Here is a 22,941-nt window from a genome sequence, read left to right on the forward strand (position 1 = left end):
GCCGCCGCCGCCGTAGCCGCCCGACTGTGGAGGGAGGCGCTCGGGACACCCTCGAGGCGGAGGCGGGGGGGGGGGGGGAATCCCCTGCCCCGCTTGCGTCCAGAGGAGCGGTTTGTTCGACCTCATCTAAGCACCACCGTCCGTCACACCCCTGGTAGGATCGCCGTGCTCGGTGGAGCCGTCCGATCTGCCTGCTACACTGCAGAGCTGCCTACTGGCCGGATGGATCCGTGCCGCCGTCGCTTTGTGTTTCGAAGATAAGGATCCGCGCTTATCGGTGGGAATTACACTCTGGGCACTTGCGACCTGCTCCTGCACTCGGCTTGTAGTTAGACCTGGTCTCGGCCCCTTGCCCTGCCGGTTCTCACCATTGCAAAGATTTCTTCCCTTTCGTGTAAACTTCTGCACTGCTGCAAGGAGAACGCCAAGCCGGGCCTGGGTGCGCATTCAGCCCTCTGCCCGGGCTTCCACTTCGGTATCAGTGCTCAAATTCATATTCCGGTCTCCCCCCTCCCCCGCCCTTTTCCCTCTCTTCCCCTTTCAGCTGCTGTTATTACGTGGAGTTTGGAGCCTAAGCTTTGAAAACTCCCATGTGGCGCCCGTCTTAAGTCGGAGCATGCTCAGTAGCCAAAACAGATTTTGGTTGCAGAAAGAACTGGGGCGAGGAGAGTCCGGGCATTTGGACGTTTGCCCGGTTCCTAACAAAATGTTCCAATTCTGGGTTCGATGGCATTGGGGAACGGAGCTGTAGGCCAGCCTGGAGGTGAGGAATGCCTGAACACCCTCGGCCAGATCGCTATCTTGATTGCGGAGACATTGTTTCCTGACCAGCTGGAGGTCTGGAGTTGGGGTGGCGGGGGGGGGNTGTTTACCTTATCTTTCTGTGGAAAAAGTTTTGAAGTCGGTTTGGGTTTGTCACATCATGCCTGTTGCCTAGCGCTACCCAGAGTGTTCCTATCTAGCAACAAAGACTGGAGAGGTGGCGGCCGTGCCTTGGCCTCCTGGAAGTTGAGAGGAAAGGGTGCTCGAGTTGCCGTCTTAAAAATTAAGTTCTTTTTAAAGAGAGCAATTGAATTTCCTTACTGTACCTGAATCGCTCAGAGTGAGTTTTCCATTTTATTTTGAAACCCCAAAGACTGAAAAACCTTAGTCCCAGTAGATTTGGTGCCTTGCAAGTAGTTCTGAGATTTCTGCAAGGTGTCGATATGGAAGCGGCTGTTGTAGGGAAAACAGTACTTAGACACCGTGTGACAATTTGACACATATTGATAAGAATACTGTTAGGAAATCAGTGTGTTGCAGATTCAGTAAGTGAGGGATCATTTACAGACTTGTACAACTTGTTTTCGTTTTTTCTTTTACTCCTCCTTTGGTAACTGTTGTGCCCCTCTGCGGGGAACCCCAAGATGACAAGAATACACACGGCGTAAGAGACAATTTAACAAAATTTAACCTTCACAAAAATGGTACATAATACCTTTTAGAGTTTTAAAAATTAAGTTTTGTTTTAATTGTTTGTAGATCTGTATTCCCTCCATATTGTGGATCCTTTGGTCACTGGGCCTTTCTTTTTCACTTAGCTGTTTTTTTTTTTTTGTCGCATAATGTTACTTTATATCTTTAAAAATTTTTTTTAATTTTTTTTTTTTTTTTAATTTTTGAGAGAGACAGACAGAGAGAGCCTGAGCAGGGGAGAAGGGGCAGAGAGAGGGAGACACGGAATCTGAAGCTTGCTCCAGGCGCTGAGCTGTCAGCACAGAGCTCGTCTCGGGGTTCGGACCCAAAAACTGTGAGATTATGACCTGAGCCACAGTCAGATGCTTAACCAATTGAACCACCCAAGTGACCCACCCCCTTTAAAAAAAAAGGTTTTTTTTTAAAAAATGTTACTGTGTATCTGTTACAAAATTTCATTCAACACTTATCCTTCCTTTCTGATCTGAAATAGCTGAGATCAGCAATAAACATTAGGTGAACATTCTCAACTGACTTTCCTCTTAGATTTTAAATGCATCCGTATGATACAGTGTGGTTAAAAGGAAAGTCAACAGTGGGTTGGAGAAAAGAATAAAATAGTTTTGTAGAATATGTGCAGATTTGGTGGTATCATCTACTTGTCTGGTTTGCCTTAGGTAGGCGCCACAGAAATGGGTAGATTGATATGTGCTGCATTTCTTTCCCCTCTGGCCAAGTCAGCTATTAATTTCAGTGGGAGACAGTGGCAGAATGTTGTTACTAATGAGGTTTGAATCAGATTGTTGTTTACTGTTGGTTATGTAACATGTTGCTGGAAGTATTATTAAAAGTTGCCTTCTGTAGCAAGGTAGAGGCAAGTAAATTCTGCTTACTCTTCACTGGGTTTTAATTCTTGGCTGAACCTGAAGGCACATTACACTATAACCATAATTATACCTGGGCAGCCTGTCTGTTTCCTGTTTTCATCATGAACCCAAACATTATGATTTGCAGTGATGATCTTTTTTGTCCTTTGCGTTAAACAGAGGCAGTATGTTTTCTCTGTCTACTGAAAACAGATTTGTAACTTGGTCAAATCAAAGATACTGGATTCTCCATGTTTTTCAAGACCAGGCAGTAAAATACCAGTTTCTCATTTCTTAGTAATGTAAATTGAAATACTAATATTATCTAAAAACTTATTGTTTGGTAGTGCTTTATGTAAACTTTAATGTCACTAGTAGTTTGTGGAGGTTGTGAATTGAGAAAGCCCTTTTTGTTTATGACTTATCAGTGTTTATTATTACCAGATGTATATGTTGGTTTAGGCAGTGAGCCACACATTTGGGTGAATTTCAGAGCCTGCTTGAGTGTACTTTAGGATATAGCTGCCTTTGGCTTATCATTCTTCCCTGTGGTCTTTATTTCTGGAGGGTCTGTGTTCCATGTCTCTTTTTAAGTTTTTCATTTTCTTTTTTTTAACGTTTATTTATTAGAGAGAGACATTGAGTGGGGGAGGGGCAGCGAGAGAGGGGGACACAGAAGCCAAAGCAGGCTCCAGGCTCTGAGCTGTTAGCACAGAGCCCTATGTGGGGCTCGAACCCACAAACCTTGAGATCATGACTCTACCTGAAGTTGGATACCTAACTGGCTGAGCCACCCAGGTGCCCTGCGTCTCTCTCTTTGTGGTTGTATGTTCCTTATGTTCACAAAGAACAAGCCAAAATGGCTTAGGTCTTCACATGTTACTTACCAATGCCTTATATCTGATAGGTATGCCACTTGACTGATGAGGGTCAAATACATTGAAAATTTCCTTTTATAAAGGACAGTTGCAGCCTGAGAGATGATTTGTAACCCAACCAGTCTGAATATTCTGGAGAGGAGAGTTATCTGGAAGGGTAGGACCCAGGAAGGCTGTAGGGAGATAGAGTGCTTTCCCACCAAAGAAGATGATGCACGACTCCAGGAAGCCTATCCTATCTTTTCACAGCTTGTTTTTCCACTTCCAGAGCTAATAGAGTAACAGTAATTGAAATGGTTAGTGTTAGATTATCTAGTTTATTGTCAATATCTACAACTCTAAATCTGAGAAGTATGTTTACTAGTTGGAAGGTTAAGAGGCACAGTTCTTTTTGAAGAGTTGTGATTGTTAGGACCAGCTGATTTCCTATTTTCATACGTCACCTTCATATTCTAATATTTTATTGTTTTACAGCTTTGAAGATGGGATAATTACAAAGTTAGTAGGCTTTTCGTAAATAATCACCTAGTTTCTAGGTAGGTAGAGTAGAGAAATTTTTGGCCCCATCTTAGGAGAGAGGTGCTTTCAATGACTTTTCTTCCTGCTTTTACTGTAATATTCCTGACGTGATTGTGATACTTTAGAAGAAAGAATTCTTTATTGGGACAGTTCTGTACTGGCAAGACTCAAATTGAAATTCACTTTTGGAAGCTAGTTGTTAAAGTACATTTTGTGAACAGGTTTTGCTCTTGAATTCTCTGGTATAGTAGTCTCTGTAATCTTCATACAATTTACAGACTAGTATACTCTGTGAAAATCTGACAGTGGTTTCATGTGTTGTCAGATTCCAGCTGGATTTTCCCTTTTGATTTCCATACGTGTTATTTTGTTACTGCTGACAATAACAGCCAGAAAAGAAGCTGGTGTCACCATCACACCTTTCTCTTAGCTTAGCACCTGGAGTCCTGAGAAGTGCCTTATACTTTGCATGTTTAACTATGATCTCAGAATATGGCTGGTGCTTTCAAGGCAAGTTTTGTTTTGTTCAGTTTTGTTTTCATGATGGGTTAGGATCTGCCTTGCCTCCTATCTGGTAGGCTGTATAACTTGAGATCTCGTTATTCTGGTTTGTATGTTCCCAGGAAAAGGGGGTACTGTGGAAATATTTCAAAGCTAGTCTTTTGTTTTCTTTCCCCTTATTCACATCTTTCTGCCCACTTAAGCGGGTGCCTAAACTCACTGATCATTTCCATTTCCACTCTTTGTAGTTGACAGTGTACATTAAATGAATGATGACAAGAGCTGAAAAGGTACCCAGAGCCATCTTTGCTCCCTTTTCTTCTAAGTAGGTGACTTGAACTCTGGGGTGCACATGAGGCATGTGGAGACCATCTCCATAAAGCATTGTGTACTCAGGTTAGTGCCTTCTGTTCCAGGGACACATTTTGTAACATAATGATTTGGTATCTGCCCTTGACGTTTTTATAATTTAAGGAAAGCACCATAATGATTGACCAGTTCTGTGTCCGTTCCTGTACCTACAAGCCTGTACAAGTATATGCACACACATCTGGTAGTGATAGAGGAGATCTTGCAGGCTCTGTGGGGGTGAGTATACATCTAGATCAGGCTCTGCTTAATTAGAGGACTTAGAGGAGCAGGTGAAGTTTAAGGAGTGATTAAAAACTGGGAAACAAAAGTCTGGATGTGGGAGATAAAAACATAAGAGACTTGTATGGGCACAGAGAGACTATGCAAGATTAATCTGTGAGAAGTGTCAGGGAACATGAGTTCAGCTTCTGACTGGCTTTGAAATCCACTATGAGAATTTCTGATATCTTTGGAAATTGAGAGCCATGATTAGGAAAAGTAATGATTTAAATGTTTCTCTAGGAAAGTTATTTTGGTGCCAGTGTGATTGTATCCCCTCTTCCTCATAGATGTTCCCATAAAGAATGGTAGGATTTCTGAATCGAGAAAGCTTGTGGGCAAACTTGGTCCTGGTTTGTTTCCCTTCTCTGCCTGCAGCCAGGGCTGTGGCTTACATGTTTTAGTAATTGTATGTCTGGATCTAGGGTTGGTTTGACACTGGTTGTGCTGATAACTTGGTGAGTTCTCTTGATATTAGAGCCCTAAGAGTAAGATATTTTTAAAGCTTTACTCCCACCAGCCACAAAAAAAAGTTACCCTTGCAAGTCACATCTTTGCATTGTTCCTAATGGCCTTGTTTCTCAGACCTGCTGTGAATCCTGGGACTCTTGTTGAAATGGTGGGAGGTAGGGTTCTCATCTGAAACCTGATGAATCTGAGTTTTGGGGGATGGTTGTGAGAAATCTGTTTTTTTAGAAGCCCCCATCTGTAATTCTTCTGCACAGATTTGGCTGAGATCATGGTGGGTTGTGACCCGTATGGGCATCTATTTGCATGGGTTGATGTGCTCAGGAGATTATGTTTTGGCTAACAGTGTCCGGTGAAATTTTTGGTTTAGTTGCTTGCCTTTTATTTTGGATTGAAGCAGTTGGAGAAGTGTTGGAGCAGAAGGCGAAGGAGCTGTTTCTGTGAATTGTTTTGTCAAGTCTGGGCAATGAACCGTGTTTGTGTGTGTCTGGGGATGAGTTTGGAGGGCGGCTTGTGTATATCTTCTGGCAGTTGGTCAGGAGCTTCTACTTAGGTCATCTTGAGGTAAGAACAGGATCCTTTGGGTTTTTGTTTTTTTTTTAATCCTTTGGGTTCTTGATATTGTAATGATTTCATTTGAAATGGAAGCCTGGTGAAGCATAATAACATTTATACACTTAATGTATGTAAAATGTAAGTCCTGATCTTCCTTTAGCTTTGTTATCAGTCTTCTCCCAAGTCAGTTGATGACAAATCCTGTTCTTCCAGTAGTCAGGGCTGACACCTTGGAGTCACTGTTGACTCTTCTGTTCTCACATTCCCCATATCTCTTCTATCAGGAAACTTACTATTCCCTAAAATGCATGTGAAGTTGTCTACTTCTCACCATCCAGCTTCCATCACTCTGATGTAGGCCATTATCATCTCTCACCTAGCTTACTGCAACTCTGAACTGGTCTCCCACTTTTACCCTTGCTGTTTATTTTCAACACATCAGCCAGAGTAATTCTTTAATAATGTTTGTCAGAAAATGTCATGTCTCCACTCTGAGCTCTCAAATGGGTACTCATTTGAGTTACAGTAAAAGCCACTGCCCTTACATGCAGGATGTCCCATCTGGGGACATTTAACCCCTATTTAACCCCATTCATTATTTTCCCCTCCTTGTTCACTTGATTCTCAGGCTACCTTGGTCCTGGCAGTTCCCCAAATGTGCTAGACATGCTCCCCCCTTGAGATCTTTGCATTGTCTATTGCATTTGCCTGCCGTGATTTTCCCCAGGTATCTGCCTGTCTTGCTCCTATTTCTTTAATGTTTTGACTCCCTTGGTGTCTACTCAAGTGAGGCCCAGCTTAGCCGCCCTACTTAAAATCACTCCTCTCCCACAGCATTTCCCATTCACCTTCCTCTGCTCTATTCTCCATAGCACTTTCCGCCTAATGAACTATAGTGTGATTTATTTATTGTCTTTTGCCTGTCTCCCTCCTCTGGAGTGTAATACTGCCGAGGACAAGGGCTTGGGTTCTATTTATTCATGTGTAGATTCCCAGTTCCTGGAATGCTACCTCAGAAAATATACTACTTTTTTTTTAATGTTTTCATTTATTTCTGAGAGAGAGACAGTGTGAGCAGGGGAGGGTCAGAGAGAGAGGGAGACACAGAATCTGAAGCAGGCTCCAGGCTCTGAGCTAGCTGTCAGCACAGAGCCCGATGTGGGGCTCGAGCCCACGAACCTTGAGATCATGACCTGAGCTGAAGTCGGACGCTTAACCAACTGAGCCCCCCAGGTGCCCCAGTAAATAAACTTATGAATGAATTACTTGAATAAATTTAACAGATTCTCTGAATATGCTTAGTATTGTTTCTTAAAGATTACGTTCTAATGAGAGAGATAAAAATCAGGTAAGTCAGCAAATACGTACAAATTGTTTAATACATGGAAGGAAATGAACATGGCATTAGATTAAGGATTGGGGAAAATCTACTTTATATAGGATTATGAGGTGATCAGGGAAGGTCCCTGGGATGACAGTGACGCCGAAGTCTGAATGATGAGAGAGCTTGGAAATTAGTGATAGGGCCTTGAGGAGGGTGGTTTGGGCAGAGAATGGCAGTTGTAAAATCTCTGAGGTACAGAAGACATTCCAGTATAGGAAGATAAATGCTTTTGAAAGATGAATTCTTACTAATATTTATTGGGAGCAGAAAGTATTTGCCCCTAATTTCTTGTTGATTTTTCTTAAATTTCAGCTTCCAAATTTGAATCATCCGAGATATATCTATTGGAGAGATTTTTTTTTTAAATATGAATGTGTCTTGAAACGTAAATCCTCTCTTTAGTAAGGATTTTAATATGGCTGAGGTACAGCTGTACTTTGGTTTTAAAATTTGTTTTTTTCCCCTGACCGTACTGGAAGTATGTTTGTTTTAAGAAGTATAGAATTGTATGAGGCAGGAAGTGAGAAGTACCGTATCCTTTCAGTAAGGCACTTGTGAAAGCTTTTGGTGCACATTCTCTTTCATTCATTAAACAAATATTTCTTGGGTATATGTATCACCGAGCTTACAGTGAGGAGTGAAAATAGGTATGGTTCCTCTAACATATATTCTTGCAGAATTTGGAGTTGGACAGATGAATGTAAAAATGTAGGTGTGTTAAATGCTACAAAGTAGAGGTGTGCGATGAAGTAAGAGTATTTAAGAGGAGGAATTAACTTGCTTAGCACAGTCCAGGGCAGCAGCACTGTCGGGGAAGCCTTCCCTGAAGAAGGGATGCTGAGCTGAAACAGAAGTGTGTGTGTGTGTGTGTGTGTGTGTGTGTGTGTGTGTGTGTGTGTGCGCGCGCGCGCTTTGTAATATGCTAGATTCTTCTGTAATGTGTGATATTTCTTAATTTTATAATGCTTATAGTGTTCTCAGTAGGTGAAGTACCGCTGCTTTTTCTTTGTATTTCCAAGGTACTCTGCGTTATTAATTGAAAGTTTGCAGTTTTTCAGAAGAATTTCAGGGACCTTAACACAAGGATTTCTCAATCTTATTGTTATCCTGTTGTTGTTGTTCTTGTCTTCCTCCTGGCTCTGAGGGGTCGTTTCTCTAAGAAATAACAAGATGCTTTAATGAAAGGGTTATCTAGTCAGGTCTTCATAAATGAGAGGTAGACTATAAAAGTCCAAGGTATAGCAGATAATCGGTCCATAGTTAGTTTCTCAAGTCCCACCAAATTCTGACGTGAGAAGCAGTGCACATTCCTGCCTGCTCAATTATTGGCCTTCTCTGCTCTACATATTTTCACTCTATGTTGATGGTGTTGAAGATGTTCACATCTTTGTTGGTTATCATATGAAAGTAAATCTAGAAGAAAATGAAGTGGTGTGCTAACCAGCATATGAAGTTCTTCATAGCACCTTCTCTTTTTTCCATTACTTTTTAAGGTCTTTGATATTACAGATAGTGTCTTTTCAGCCTGTGTTTTTGGCTTTTTAGCTACCCAACAGGTCTTGAATAAATGAAACCTCTACTCTCAGATTCAACTCTCCTTTCTGTTCATATGTTCCTCCAAATCTGCATAGTCCTCTTCTCTTGAGGTTTAGTTTCATTGTTGCCTGAATGTGCATCACTGCTTATTACTTCCTTTTAGCCCTCCACCAACACTTTCTTGCCCCTTGCCTCATCTTGGCTGTAACTAGAATTGTCCTTTTTAGGGAAATGAGGTCTGTATTTTTCATCTTTTAAACTGTTACCTTTCTTGTTTGCCCTTGGTTCTCTTCTAGGTGGTCACCAAATCCTATTGATGTTTTATTTGTAATGCCCATCACATCACTTCATTTTTTGTCTCTACTGCCATCCCTGTCCTGGTCTGTGTACCACTGTGCTGGTGTGTCTTCCTGTCATTGTTGGATTTCTACCATATATTCCATCTACCCTCTGCCTCCTGAATTAAGTCTCTTACTTGGTCATGTCCTGTTGCCACTTTTGACTTCTTGAAATTCCTCTTTGAACATACCTTTCTGCATAGAACTCTGCACTGCACATAGGGTTCCTTCTGGCAGCTGGGCTCAAGCCTTGTATTTATTCTTTCCTTTTGCCATTCATCTGGGGCCTTTCCCTTTTGCCTCACAGACTAATTGTCCTCTTCCTGCCTCATCTGGCGTAATGATACTTGGTTTTCCTTATTCTTGTCCTTTATTACCAGCTGTATTGTGAATTACAGATTGTCATCTTCCTATTTGGAGCTTGTGATAAGCATTCCCAAAATTTGTGCAGATATGATATGCTGTTATCCACGCCTCATTCTTAAGACTTTTATTTACTTCTGTGCAATGCATGTAGTGGGAGAAGAACTGAGAGCCAGGCAGAGCTAAGGTGTTTTGTACACTGGCTAAGCCTTCCACTTTTTGTTTGTCACTAGCCTTTTGCAGCCTAGTTAATTTTTTCTTCAGCATTCTTATTCACAAGTATATACTCTTTTTACCTTCTTTCTGCCCTGTTTTCCAGTTATATTGGGATAATTCCTTTCTTTCTATTTTATTTATGATCCCCCTAAATAGATCTAAGTTTCACAGTGTTTGATCACTAGTTTTAAGTATATTTACTCAAACTGTAGTATTGATGGGAATTAACTGGCTCACCTTAGACAGGTTGTCCTAGGTATTTCCTAATAGGATATTAGATTTTGGTACATTCTCTCGTTTTAAAGTTAGAAATAGAAATTGCCTGAAAGGAATATTTTAGATACTGTTCAATTTAATTTGTATTTTTTGTTTTATTAACTTGGTTAGCCCACAGTGCATTACTGTAATAAGACTTGGCTTTTAAGGAAAAGGCTCAGTTTGACACTTACAATTGTAAAAGGTTGGTATAGTATGACCTCAGAGCATAAAAGAGAAAACAGAATTTGTCTTCTCTCCCTGATTATGCTATTGAAATAAGGCTTTAATATTTATAAGTAAATGTTAAAAATGTTAAATGTTAGAAATTGGAAATAGCTTCTTATAAATCTTTATTGCAAAAGAAAGTAACTCCATGATTTAAGTTCCTTGAAGTCCTTGTTTTCTTAGGAATTAAATATATCACCTGTAAAAAATAGTAGCAAATATGTACTCTTCCCACTGTGTACATTAGGATACCTTTGATGTGTTCAGTGGCCCAGGATGAGGATGGCGGAGGCACAAATAGAATCTGCTCAGAAGCCAGGTTTTCATGTAGAGCATTGTCTCCTATATGTGGGCTGTGAAATGCATTCTCCTTTCTACTTAGAAGAGAGCACAGAAGTAAGCAATGAGGAATGTGGGAGAAGCTATGAGGAATGAATAAAGAGTAGGCAGGAAAGAAGAGTCAAAGGAATGAGAACAAATGGAAAAACAGTGGCACTTGATGGGAAGTGATGGGAGGGGAGTGGGTAGCAGGAGAAGGGACTTTGGGAGAGGACAAAAGAAAAAGCTGCATTATTTCCTTATTTCTTGGTAAGGTGTAGTTAACATTTTTTTCACCTTATAACATCTCTGAAATTGGGATGTGTCTTACAATCAATGGCATTTGAATATTGGTTTTAGCTAGGTGACATTTGTGATGTGGTTGTCGTTGCATATGCATAAATTCTGCCTTTCGGTTTATGTTGCTGTCATTTCTGTTATTTACACCCTTTGGGAAGATCAAGCAAGCACCAGTATCAGAACTTGGAGGGGGGTGTCGGTGGCCTAAATGACAATACTGGGGTAACACTGGAACACTCTTCAGATCTGCAATCTGATGGCAGGATTGAAACTATGAAGGACAATTTTAAAGATAAAGAAGCACTGTGTGATAGTTTAATTTGCAACTTGTTCCTTCGAGGTTAATAAAATAATGGTACATCTTACATAGATGACTTTGTATATTCGTTGAAATGAAGTAGCTCAGCTATATATTTAATCCTCAGCCTGATATCAGAAATATTCATGATTATAACAACATAGTAACTACAGTTCTCCTTCACTGAGTATGCACCATGCCGGGCACTGAGTTAAGCACGTATCTCATTTAATTTTCAGAACTGGTATTTATTATACAGAATAGAAAAAATAGAGGTTTAGTTGTAACTGTTAAATCGAGAATTCCAACCCAAGTTCATCAGACCTTTCAGGTCTGGTGTTTTTACGTGTTATAATACATACATTGTTATCCATGTGTAGTTTAGCCTTACTGTATATTTCTAGTCAGTTCTTAAGTTCTGCCACCTAAGTTCTGGCAGACTGAATTATTTTCTCATCCTGGTGGATGAAAACTCAGATTTGTGTCTTGACTCACAATTGTTTTTATGCCTCTGATAAAGCTACTTCTAGCTTCTAGAAAGGGCCATCCCCTGAGCTTATTTTTGCACCTTCTGCACCCTTAGGGCATTTGCCATTCTCCATTGTGTATTGCAGATAGGTACGGGCATATTTTCATAGGTTATCAATTTGTAATTCTTTAAAGCTTGAGTCTGTACTTGATTTATCTCTTAACCTTTTAGCTTCTTGCTTAGTGGTTTGCCCTTTTTAGGTACACTCAGTAAATGTGTGCTGTATAAATAAGACCGTGAATCTGAGATTAAGTTTAGCACTGGTTATCTCTGTGCCTCAGTAGACTCTGAAGGCGCTGTAGACAGGGAGCACAGAGGACCAGATTCAATTGCCCAGCAGTATGTGCCCAGCAGTATGTAACTTCTAAAGACTGCAGTTCTTCAATATGGCTTTTGGACTTTCCCCTGTTAGTAGGATAAGTTTAGAGACACTGTAGGAAAATGTTATGGATGGTTATGCACACAGCCCGCTGAGCGAGCTGAAAATCGGTGTTCTCAGTGTTTCTGAATTCATTTTACTTAGTGTAAAGCAAAAGGGGTGTGAAAAGTTGAACCAACTTTTCATTAAAAGATTCAAAATTCTATCTTTTGGTTACTAGAAAACCTAGTCATATCTTGAGTTTCAAAGGATTGCATGTTTACTTGGGGTTCATATTACAGATGCTAATATATGCATACTAGAAAAAATACAATATTCTATTTTTTGTGTCTGTAATGAGAAATTCTTTCATAACTGAGGACTTAAGATAGTAAAATAAATCTAGTGCTGTATCCAAAGCACTGTGATAGTTTTATTTCAGGATTATATCAAGGTATTAATTTGAAACTGATAGGGTCTACAGAAAAGTTTACAGGAGAAAATTTGTCATATGGGTACAATGGCAGTTTTGATCCCAATGTAATAATTTTATTTAGAAACCTAAATGTTAAATATTAAGGAAGTGGATGAGTGAATTAGATTTGGGCTGTTAAAAGTGTGTGTATGCATGTGTGCTGTAGACAGGGAGCACAGAGGACCAGATTTAATTGCCCAGCAGTATGTTACTTCTAAAGACTGTAGTTATTCAATATGCACCCATTGTATTCTAGTGATTAGTGTGGCACAAATGTCCTAATGAAATAAAAAGGCTTTGGAATAAGGCTACCATAATAAATGTAAATTTTTATTTATTTTTATTTAAAAAAATTTTTTTTTATATATTTTATTTATTTCTAGGAGAGAGAGAGAGAGAGAGAGAGAGAGCGCGTGAGCAGGGGAGGGTCAGAGAGAGAGAGAGATACAGACTCTGAAATAGGCTCCAGGCTCCGAGCTGGCAGTCAGCACAGAGCCCAGTGGGGCTCAAACCCACAAACCCCGAGACCATGACCTAAGCGAAAGTCGGACGCTTAACCGACTAAGCCACCCAGGCGCCCCAAATGTAAATTTTTAAACAATAGTAATTTTTATACAGTAGTAATAGTAATAATAGTAATAAGTAAATAAGAAATAGTAATATACAATACTTAACTCACTTTGTTCAATTGAGAGAAGAATGGGTTAAAGTAGATGAAGAGGTTAATATGTTAAGTGGTATAAAAAATCAGTTTGAAAATGAGCGTATTGAACAGGATTATCCCTGGTCTCTGAAACTATATAATCTTGTGATAACAACAATTTGAGTATTTTGGAGAAGTCAGGTATGGAGAACAGTAGAGAAGGTACTTAAGGGAAGAATATTCTTTGGTGGGAGACTTTCTGTTTAGGGTACAGTGTGTACAGTGTTTAGGAGTGTGAGTTCTGGAGCTGGACTGCCAGAGTTCAATTCTTGGCTCTGTTTCTAATCTATAGAAATAAGCAAGTTACTTTTAATTTCTCTTTCCCTGTTCTCTCATCTGTAAAATGAGAATAGTGGAATTTACCTGATGTGGCTCTTTGGAGATTTTAATGATTTTTCATCTCCCAGTGGGAGGTCCTTAACAGTGCTTGACACAGTGTTCAATAAATGTTAGTGGTTTATTATTATTATCATTATCAAAGGAATATTAGTGCCTTTGCTTTAGCAATTGATTTTGTGGAAAGAAAGCTGTTGGGTTCCTTGAAATAGCTATATTCTTTTTAAGAAAGCCAAATGTCCAACAGAAGTCTACCTCTATAGGTAACTTTTTAAGATCTTTCATGCCCTTTTGTCTCTTCAGTCATTGACATTGCAGCCCATGTTCTCTGCTTGGCACAGAGAATTTCCAGCACAGCCCAGCAATGGAGAGGTTCATATGGATAACTAAGTCTTTAAGAAAAGCTCATGCAACATTTAGGTCTTTCTGAACTAACGATAATTGACTCTAAATAAGCCCTTTTAAAATGACGCCATTTGAAATTCGATCAGTATTTTATATTAAATTGTGAATAAAAGGCCTGCTTAGAACTTTATCTTCAAAAATTGAAACTTGAGAAAAACATTAAGTTACAGTTGTAAACATGTATTCTTAAAATGAACAAAGAATGGACCAAGTTTGATGGATAGGCTTAATTTTTCTCCGAAGATAATTTAGCATGATAGGGCATCCCTTATATTTGTCATGTGTACTACTAACATGAAGAGCTTTTTAATTTTTTTGTGAAAATATCCAGAAAAATACATACTGATTTTACTCAGGACCACTCTTAATTTGACACTGAGGCTGTTCCCTCTCCACTAGATAGGCTTGCTACTGTAACTGTAAAAGGGGTGAATTCCCTAAGTTCATTGTTCCTTGTCAGCTCAAACCCACTTCAGGAGTACTCTCCATCTTGACAATATTACATCACTCCTGTGGGTCTCTTGGATGCTCATGCTGCTTGCTGTCTGTCCATGAGTGATCAAGTCCTTCGTCTCTGACTCTGGAGTCCCATGTCCTTCGTCAGCATCCATGAAACAGGTAACAGACTAACTTACTTGCTTGGTGTGGGGAGTGGTAGGGTGAAATTAAACCCCCAACCCTACATTGGTGGGCATTATTTTAATAAACTTTGTAAAATCTTTCAGTATTTTGCAAACTTTGTACTTTCGCTGGTGGTTTGTAAGTCATTATGATGAGGGAGATGTTAAAGAATAGGAACTAATTTTATAAGTGATCAGTTTACAAACAAATTTTTTAAAGATTTTTTAAAATAAATCTTATGTATATATAGCTCATTGAACATTTACATACATGTCCATCTATGTCATCATCACCCAGGTCAAGATATAGAATATTTCTATCTCCCCAGAAAACTCTCTTGTCCCCACTTAGTTAACCTTTCTTGTTTCTGATGACATAGGTTAGTTTTGCCTGTTTTTGAGAAGGAATGATAAAATACACAGATACCTGTTGTATCTAACTGCCTCAGTATTCTATCTATGCGACTTATTCATGTTTTTCATATTTTTTTTTTGTTGTTGCTGTGAAGTATTCTCTTGTATGAACTTGTCACTAGGATTTATTGACCCATTCCACTGTTGATGGCTATTTATTTGGGTTATTTCCAATTTGGGACTATTACACATAAAGTTGCTGTGAACGTGTATTTGCCTTTTGGTGGCATAGCACTTGTTTCTGTTAGTTATATATACCAAGGGATGGAATTCCTGGGTCATTGGGATTTATGTGTACTGTGGAGTGATATTTCACTGTTCTCTTTAAAAAAATTGTTTCTCATAAGTAATAATGTTGAGTCCATTTTACCATCTAATGAGTCCATTTTACCATCTAATGGCCATTTTCTTATGTGAAGTGCCTGATCAGTTCTTCTGTTTATTCACCAGTAAATTCTTGTAACGACTTTGTAAGGTGAGACTTAAATAATGAGTACTTGAATTACTTGCACATACCACTTCTGTAGTTTATGAAGTTATAGAATATTTTTAGAAAGAATACCATGAAAGTTTTCTGAAATTTTTAATCATTCCATTTTTAAAGAGTTGAGTACATGATTTGTCCCTACTCCTTTCCCAGTGCTAGTTTTAAGAGAACATTAACATTGAGTCTTAAGTTTTTGGAATCTGACACCAATTTTTTTTCCCTGATAACAGTCTCTTGAAGTTAAACTAATGATATTCTCATTCACCAGTTACTAGCCTTTTCTTTGTTCAGATTCTCTTTAAACTCTGCCTTGTGTTTGATACTCTGCACTATTGTTGTATGTAATCCTAAGCTCCTCCTTTTACAATACTTTATTGGTAACTTTTTCCTCTTCCCTACCAGTGAATGTTCCCTAATATGTCAGTGTTAATGTGCTTCTCTTTTCATTCTGTTGAAAACCTATTTTTTATTTCTCTTTTAGCTCGTTGTACAAAATCTTAAATCTCTTATCTTTTTCTTGCTCAACCTGTGTATACAGCTGTGACCTTTTTTCTGCTAGAGTTCACTCTCTACTGACTAAACTACCTTCTGGGTGTCCTTAATTCTGCTAATGGAGTTACCATTATCTTAGTCACCTGGTTCAAAATTGGAAACTATCTTTGATTTCAAGGTATAGTTGATAGAAAAATCAATGACCACTCATTAAATACTCCCTTAGTATGTGATATGATGCATGGAATGGTTCAGGTCCTGAAGACTTCCTCTTCAAGGGATCTTGTACTCCATTTGCCAAGTTAAGATATGTTCTTATCAATGTCTTTTTCTTGTTTACTTCTTGATTTTGAGAGGGTTGGTGCAGTTTAGAAAGAGGTAGAGAGAGAGGGAGAGAGAGAATCTCAAGCAGGCTCCTTGCCCTCAGCTCAGAGCCTGACATGGGGCTGGAACTCATGAACTGTGGGACCATGGCCAGACATGAAGTCAAGAATCAGATGCTCAACAGACTCAGCCACCCAGGCATCTCCTTGTCATTATCTTATTAATTAGTTTTTATCATAAATATTCATTGACCATAGCCTCTTTAGAGTAGGGTGGTGAAGGAGTTCTTCATAATAGGGGGTGGAAGAGATTTCTCTTGGAAGACACTGATGGGCAAAAGTACAGGTATTTGGGCTGGATCCGAAAGTGTGTATAGTGGTAGAGTGGTGGGTATGTTAGGTTGGTATAAGATTTTTTAAAAGTCTTGACTCTTTCTTTGAATACTAACGATCATAATTCATGTTTGAATAGCACTTTGGAGTTTATAAAGCATTTATTATAAATGTGTTGTGTGTACACATATTTTTTTACTTAAACATTTCAGTGACTTAGGAGCCATCATCCTTTTGTACAGAAAAGTTATTAGACTTAGGAAGAATGATACTTGCTCATGGTCTTCTATCTTGTAATGGATTGAATTTGGTCATTTTTTGTTTTCATCATACTATTTTTTAAAAATTAAAAGTAGTGAATATTTTGAGTTATGACATTTAAACAGAGAAAAGCGAGAAAACAGCATACTCATTACTTGCCAAGTTTAAAAAAAATTTTTTTTAATGTTTTATTTCTGAGAGAGAGAGAGAGAGAGAGAAACAGCGTGAGCAGGGGAGGATCAGAGAGAGAGGGAGACACAGAATCTGAAACAGGCTCCAGGCTCCGAGCTAGCTGTCAGCACAGAGCCAGCCTGATGCGGGACTCGAACCCACGAATCGTGTGATCACGACCTGAGCCGAAGTTGGCCACCTAACTGACTGAGCCACCCAGGTGCCCCGCCAAGTTACTTTTGAATCTGATTTTAAAAGAACACAGCTGAGGCTTTTCCATTCTTTATCCTCCTTTCCTTTTAGCAGCAGCACTCAGTACTCAGTGTCCTGAGATTGGTGTGTTATCATTTTTATTCATACTTATCTTCTCTTGTCATATGTGTGCATATCCATAAGTACAGTGTTTTAACATTTGTACAGTTGCTCTTATAAAGGAATGTATCCTTTCCAAGTTGCTTTTCCTTAATGTACTCACACTCTGCTTGCTTGCTCACTCACTGAATAAATAGGTACTATTCTGGGTCCAGGGGATCATGATGGTGGATAAGGAAGATAAAGCTACCTGCCTAGTAACATTTCAGTGGGGAAAATTTATTTCTAATAAAGAAATAAAATTGATATATTGATCAGGTTAGGATAAATACCATGAAAATTTAGCAGGATCAGGGACTAGGGAATGATGTGGGAGTGTGTTGTATACTGTTTTAGGTAAAGTGACCAGGGTAGTAGTCCTTCACAAGGTGACATTTGAGTAGCTGAATTAATTGAAAGAGTAAGCGTATTAAATAAGATCAGGGAGAATTCCAGAGGAGAAAACATCAAGTGCAAAGGCCTTGAGGTAGAAATGACCTTGAACACTTGAGAAATGTAAGGAAGTCAAGGGTGATTAAGTGCAAAGTTAGCTAGAAGAATGGTAAGAAATGAATTTGGTGGAGAAGCCAAAGACCAGATCATGTAGGCCCTTTGAAGTGATGTTAAGGAATTTGGATACCAAGTGTGATGGGAAACCACTGAGTAATTTTTGAGCAGAGGAATGACAGAGTTTGACATACTTTTAAGATTACTTTTATATGAGAAATCTGTGTAGTAGAAAAGAATTTGGGAGCTCTTTCTATATTGGTATGGGAAGATCTGAAAGGTATGTTGTTCATGTTTTCCTGTATGTTTTTTCTTTTTAGGATACCACTGTTTATGTCAAAGAAGGGGTGTGTGTGTGTGTGTGTGTGTGTGTGTGTGAGTGTGTGAGAGAGAGAAATTTCTCTGGAATGACATTAAGGACACAATAAAAGGATTATCTGTGAAAAGTGGAATTGATTGATGATGGGACGAAAAATGGGAAGGAAATTGAGCACTCAATACTTTTTTATATGTCCAGAAAATATTTTTAAACCATACAGAAGCGTGTACAGTGTACATGTTAAGTATCCCACCAGCTGTATTTTCACAAACTGAGCTCTCCCCTATAAGCACCCATAGTGAGGAGAAAACTTCACCAGGATGGCAGAAACTCTCAGATTCCCTTCTAATCAATATCCTTCCTTTGAAAGGGAAACCACTATTCTTTCCTACTTACAGCATGCATTAGTTTTACCTCCTTGTAGTACCATCGCTTAAAACTCCATTCTGTGAATCCTAATTTCAGTTGATTTTTTTAAATTTTCATATCATGCAAGTAATGCATTAACAGATTCCCTTTGTTAAAAGGTTAAAACAATACAGAAGTGTACAGAACAAATCACACTGGACCCCTTTCTATTTCCTTTCCCCCATTCTGTGCAATGATTAATTGTGTGGACTTCTAGACTTTGTTCTCTGTTTACTTGCATAAATAACTTTTCCTTTTTTTAAATACATAATATGGTTAGTACTTGATGATGATAGTGATATTAGATTAGTAGTTAAAATTTATTAACCGCTTTCTAGTGGTTAACTATTATTAATCTAGTGTCTGGTCTTCAAGCTTTTCTCCTTTTGTCTTCCCCTTCTCAGCTTAACCTCTCCATTGCTCATATATTCTCTCTAGCATACACATGCACTCCCCTGTCTAGCCTTCATCATGTTCCACTGTTTCTCAATAAAGGTCTTATTCAGCCAGACCTGTCTATACTCTATTTGGGGAAATGCTTTATTCTGGTCTACCCACGTATTTGTTTGTTTGTTGCTGTGTGCCTTTGAAATTTCTCTTGTCTTGGACAAACAAACCTTATTTTGGTTTATTTTCTTACCTTTACTCTCTGGCCCAGATGGCTTTTATCCTGTTTCCTTGAGGTAGCTACAACTGAGCCCAGCCCTTCTTTACGTTTAGCACATAACACTATAGTCTGTGAGTTGTCACTGACAAATACACTTTTCAATCTCTCATTTTATTTCTTTAGTTTAGCATAGCCAGTTTTGCTTCCCTGGCTAAAATTATCCGATGTTGGGTCAGGGAAGTTCATCTACACAGAAGTATTCTTCTGTACACCTTTTCCCCCATGGCTGCAGGTCCTGACCTTGGCTCAAAGCAGTCTGGATAGCCATTGCTGCTCGGTCAGCATCCAGAACAATGCTTGACACTTAGTAGGTTCACAGTAAGTACATGTTGGCTCTTAAGATAAAGTGTACTTGAAGTGACTTGTTTCTTTAAGCACCGTCATGACAGTTCACCATACGTGGCACGTGACAAGCAATTGGTAATTATTCGTTGAATTTAACTCCCTTTTATTTTAATTTATATTTACCTGGGTTTTAACCGAACATTCTTTTCTGGGAAGATGTGTGTCCCAGTCCAGGATGTTCTTGACACTAGAGTTGACTAGAATTTGTCAAAGGCAGAGCTGCGGCATTATTTGCAATTTTAGGCACAAGAAAGGATGCATCTTCGGTTACTGATATCCTTTTTCCAAACATTACTCCTGCTGTTTCACTAGCTACTCATTGTCTGCAGTTGGCTGTGTATTGACCACAGGGAATTGTACCCATTCTTATCAGTATAGTACCACCGCACATCACTTCCTCTTGTCATCATCGCCAGGAGCTTCTTAAGGGTGCAGAGGAACGGTCTGGCTAGTGCAGGTTCTTTAACTTAACATGCTGAAGTTATCACAGAAGGCGAGAGACATCATGAAATTATAAACTGTCCTTTCTGGATTAAACTATAAATTTATTCCCTTTAAATCTATTCAGTATTCTTAGCTTTAAAAATAGAGACTTCCCACTTTTCTGGCCATTATGTGTGTTATGATTTATTTGAGGGTTTGTTATCTCTTATGAAAAAAACTAAGCTAGAATTTGATAAAATTTGCTTCTAATAATGGGACTTAAGTAGTACTATGGCTTTTGCCCAAACCTTGTTAAGTCTCTGAGATATTTTATGAAGAATAATGACTTTAGGGAAAAGCTAGATTTCTATGAAGACTTTTGTTCATTAGGCCATGTCGTATTCAAAATTGACATAACATGTAACATGGGTTTCAGTGAAGATAAGTACTTCAGAATCAAACTTTCGAAGGGCATTTAGGGGCTTACTGGCCTAAGGAAAGGAAAAGTCTAGAGGCTATTTTTTTGGATAATACATAGGAGGTAGAGCAGTGTGTTTTTTGCTTTTGGTAGTCTTTTGGCATTGCCAGTGAGTTATTTGTTCATGTATGAAGAAAGGAAGTGAGTGGTCACAGAACTTTAGAGAAAATTTCTCTTTCTAGAGTTAGGTTTTTTGTTTTACTTTGGTAATGCCTTTCTGTTCTCCTTTAAAAATAACATACCTTTCATGTACATTGATTTAAATGTGTGTTAATTGTGTTCATTTAAGTTAGGGATCTTATCCTTTTTACTCTCTTTCAGGACTTGAACCAATGAAAGAATCTTATGGCACTTACGAAGATAAATGTCACTCCTCCCTTTTCAATTGGAACTTCTGCTTAGAACCCGTGTATGACTTTTCATCTGTGAGCTCTTCTGTGAGTAGCCACTGACTTTGAGTTGCAGGAAGGTCTCTGAAGATTGATATCAAATGACGTCAATGGCCAGCTTGTTCTCCTTTACTAGTCCAGCAGTAAAGCGATTGTTGGGCTGGAAGCAAGGTGATGAAGAGGAGAAATGGGCAGAAAAGGCAGTCGATGCTTTGGTGAAAAAGCTAAAAAAGAAAAAGGGTGCCATGGAAGAACTGGAGAAAGCCTTGAGCAGTCCAGGACAGCCGAGCAAATGTGTCACTATTCCCAGATCTTTAGATGGACGCCTGCAGGTTTCTCATAGAAAAGGCTTACCCCATGTCATATATTGTCGTGTTTGGCGCTGGCCTGATCTGCAGAGTCACCATGAGCTAAAGCCCTTGGATATTTGTGAATTTCCTTTTGGATCTAAGCAAAAAGAAGTTTGTATCAACCCATACCACTATAAGAGAGTGGAGAGTCCAGGTAGGTTCTGCTCTGAGAAGAATTTAAAAAGTGTCTCTTTCTGATTTACATTTCAGTGAATTTAGTAGTTAAAAGGCTATATTAGCCCTGTGTTTCCTTCCTAAAAATTTTAATCTTGCAAGTAATAGTGGATTTTGAATTTAGCTTTTTATATGTAGATAATATAGCTCCCAAGTAGCTAATTCTAATTCACATCCACTGTAAGCAGTCAGTCATATTGTACGTGAATGAGGCAGAGTTAGTTGTATATATGCTCAGCCTTTCCTGTGGATGACGTGTCTCTGTTTTCTCTGAAACCTAAGCTCCATGTGTGTACTGCATCCCACTCCTTTTTGTGTATTCAAGAACTTTGTTCCTCCAGTCATCACCCCTCTCCTTAGCATGATATGTCCCCTCCCTGCTAGACGATTTCTGTCAGCACATGAGCATGTCATGATACTGCCTCTCCTAAACTAAGAGAACAACAAGAATGCTGGTCTTGACCCCATTCACATCCCCTCACCCACAATCTCCTGCACTCTTTCACCTTGTCCTCTTATAGGTATCTCCGCTTTTATGACCTCCATAGGACCTGGATCCTCCCCTTTCCAGACTCCTCTCCCTAGTTGGTCTCTCTTCCCGATCATTCGACTTGCGAAGATCCCTGGTGACCTTCTTCTGGATAGAGGGCTCATTCTCAGGCCTCATCTTCCTTGCTTTTTCATCACCATTTGATACGATTGCTTTCCTTCCTTCCCGCGCACAAGTCTGTCTTTCTTGGCTTCTGGAACCCTATGCTCTTCTGGTTCTTCTCCCTCACTGGCTGTTTTTGTTTAGTCTCTTTATTGGCTTATTTTCCTGTTTTCACATGACTCAGTCCCTGGATATTTTCTACATCCGTATTTTTTCTCTATGGGCTCTCTAGCTGTCACTTGTCATAAAACTGTCTGAAAGCTCTGGCTCACAATTTGAACTCCAGGGTGAGCCTCTTTGAGTTCTAGACTTCTGTGTCTAGTTGCCCACTTGACACCTCCACTCGAACCCTCTCATAAACAGCAGATTTCCTATGTCTAAATAGAACTTTTGATTTTTTTCCCCCCTATCAAGTCCTTTTCTTTTCCAGTTTTCCTTGTTGAAGTAAATGGCACCAAGCATTTGTGTAACCACTACTGACGTTTTCTATCATTTCTCTCTCCGATGTCCTGAATTTAAGCTATGAGCGAATGCTCTTTGCTGTCCCTTCAAGGTGTGTCTTGATAAATGTCCCTTCTTACCATTTCTCATACCACTATTCTAGTAAAGACCATAATCATCTTTCATCTTAAGTAGTGTCCTAATTGGTCTCTCTGCCTCTTTTCTTTCCCCCCAACCCATTCTGCTTTCTGCACAGCAGCCAGAGTGATCGTTAGAGGATGCCAGATCATGTCCATGCCTGCTCAAAACACTTAAGAGACTTTGATCACACTTAGAACAGATTTCTACAAGCCCATATATAACCTCTCTTCAGACTTCCTCTCTTCTGTGGACTTGCCCCACTCCTGCATCTAGACTTTTTT

The 22,941-nt window shown here is 39.3% G+C and overlaps 1 protein-coding gene across 4 annotated transcripts in view; it reads left to right on the forward strand.

Annotated features, from left to right (window-relative positions):
- The window catches only part of SMAD5 (SMAD family member 5), a 49,565-nt gene that overhangs the window by 383 nt on the left and 26,241 nt on the right, over positions 1–22,941 (forward strand). For 2 of the 4 annotated variants that reach the window (XM_077768676.1, XM_077768679.1), the window contains exon 2: positions 20,835–21,406. In XM_077768676.1, coding sequence (XP_077624802.1) covers positions 21,004–21,406 — 403 coding nt within the window. In that variant the 5' untranslated portion in view covers positions 20,835–21,003. Of the gene's footprint in view, positions 1–158; positions 278–14,380; positions 14,533–20,834; positions 21,407–22,941 lie in introns of those variants that run through there. The other 2 variants (XM_077768678.1, XM_077768677.1) reach the window with 2 other exon arrangements.

This window comes from Crocuta crocuta, unplaced genomic scaffold (assembly GCF_008692635.1).
Source record: "Crocuta crocuta isolate KB4526 unplaced genomic scaffold, BGI_CrCroc_1.0 scaffold64, whole genome shotgun sequence".
NCBI lineage: Eukaryota > Metazoa > Chordata > Mammalia > Carnivora > Hyaenidae > Crocuta > Crocuta crocuta.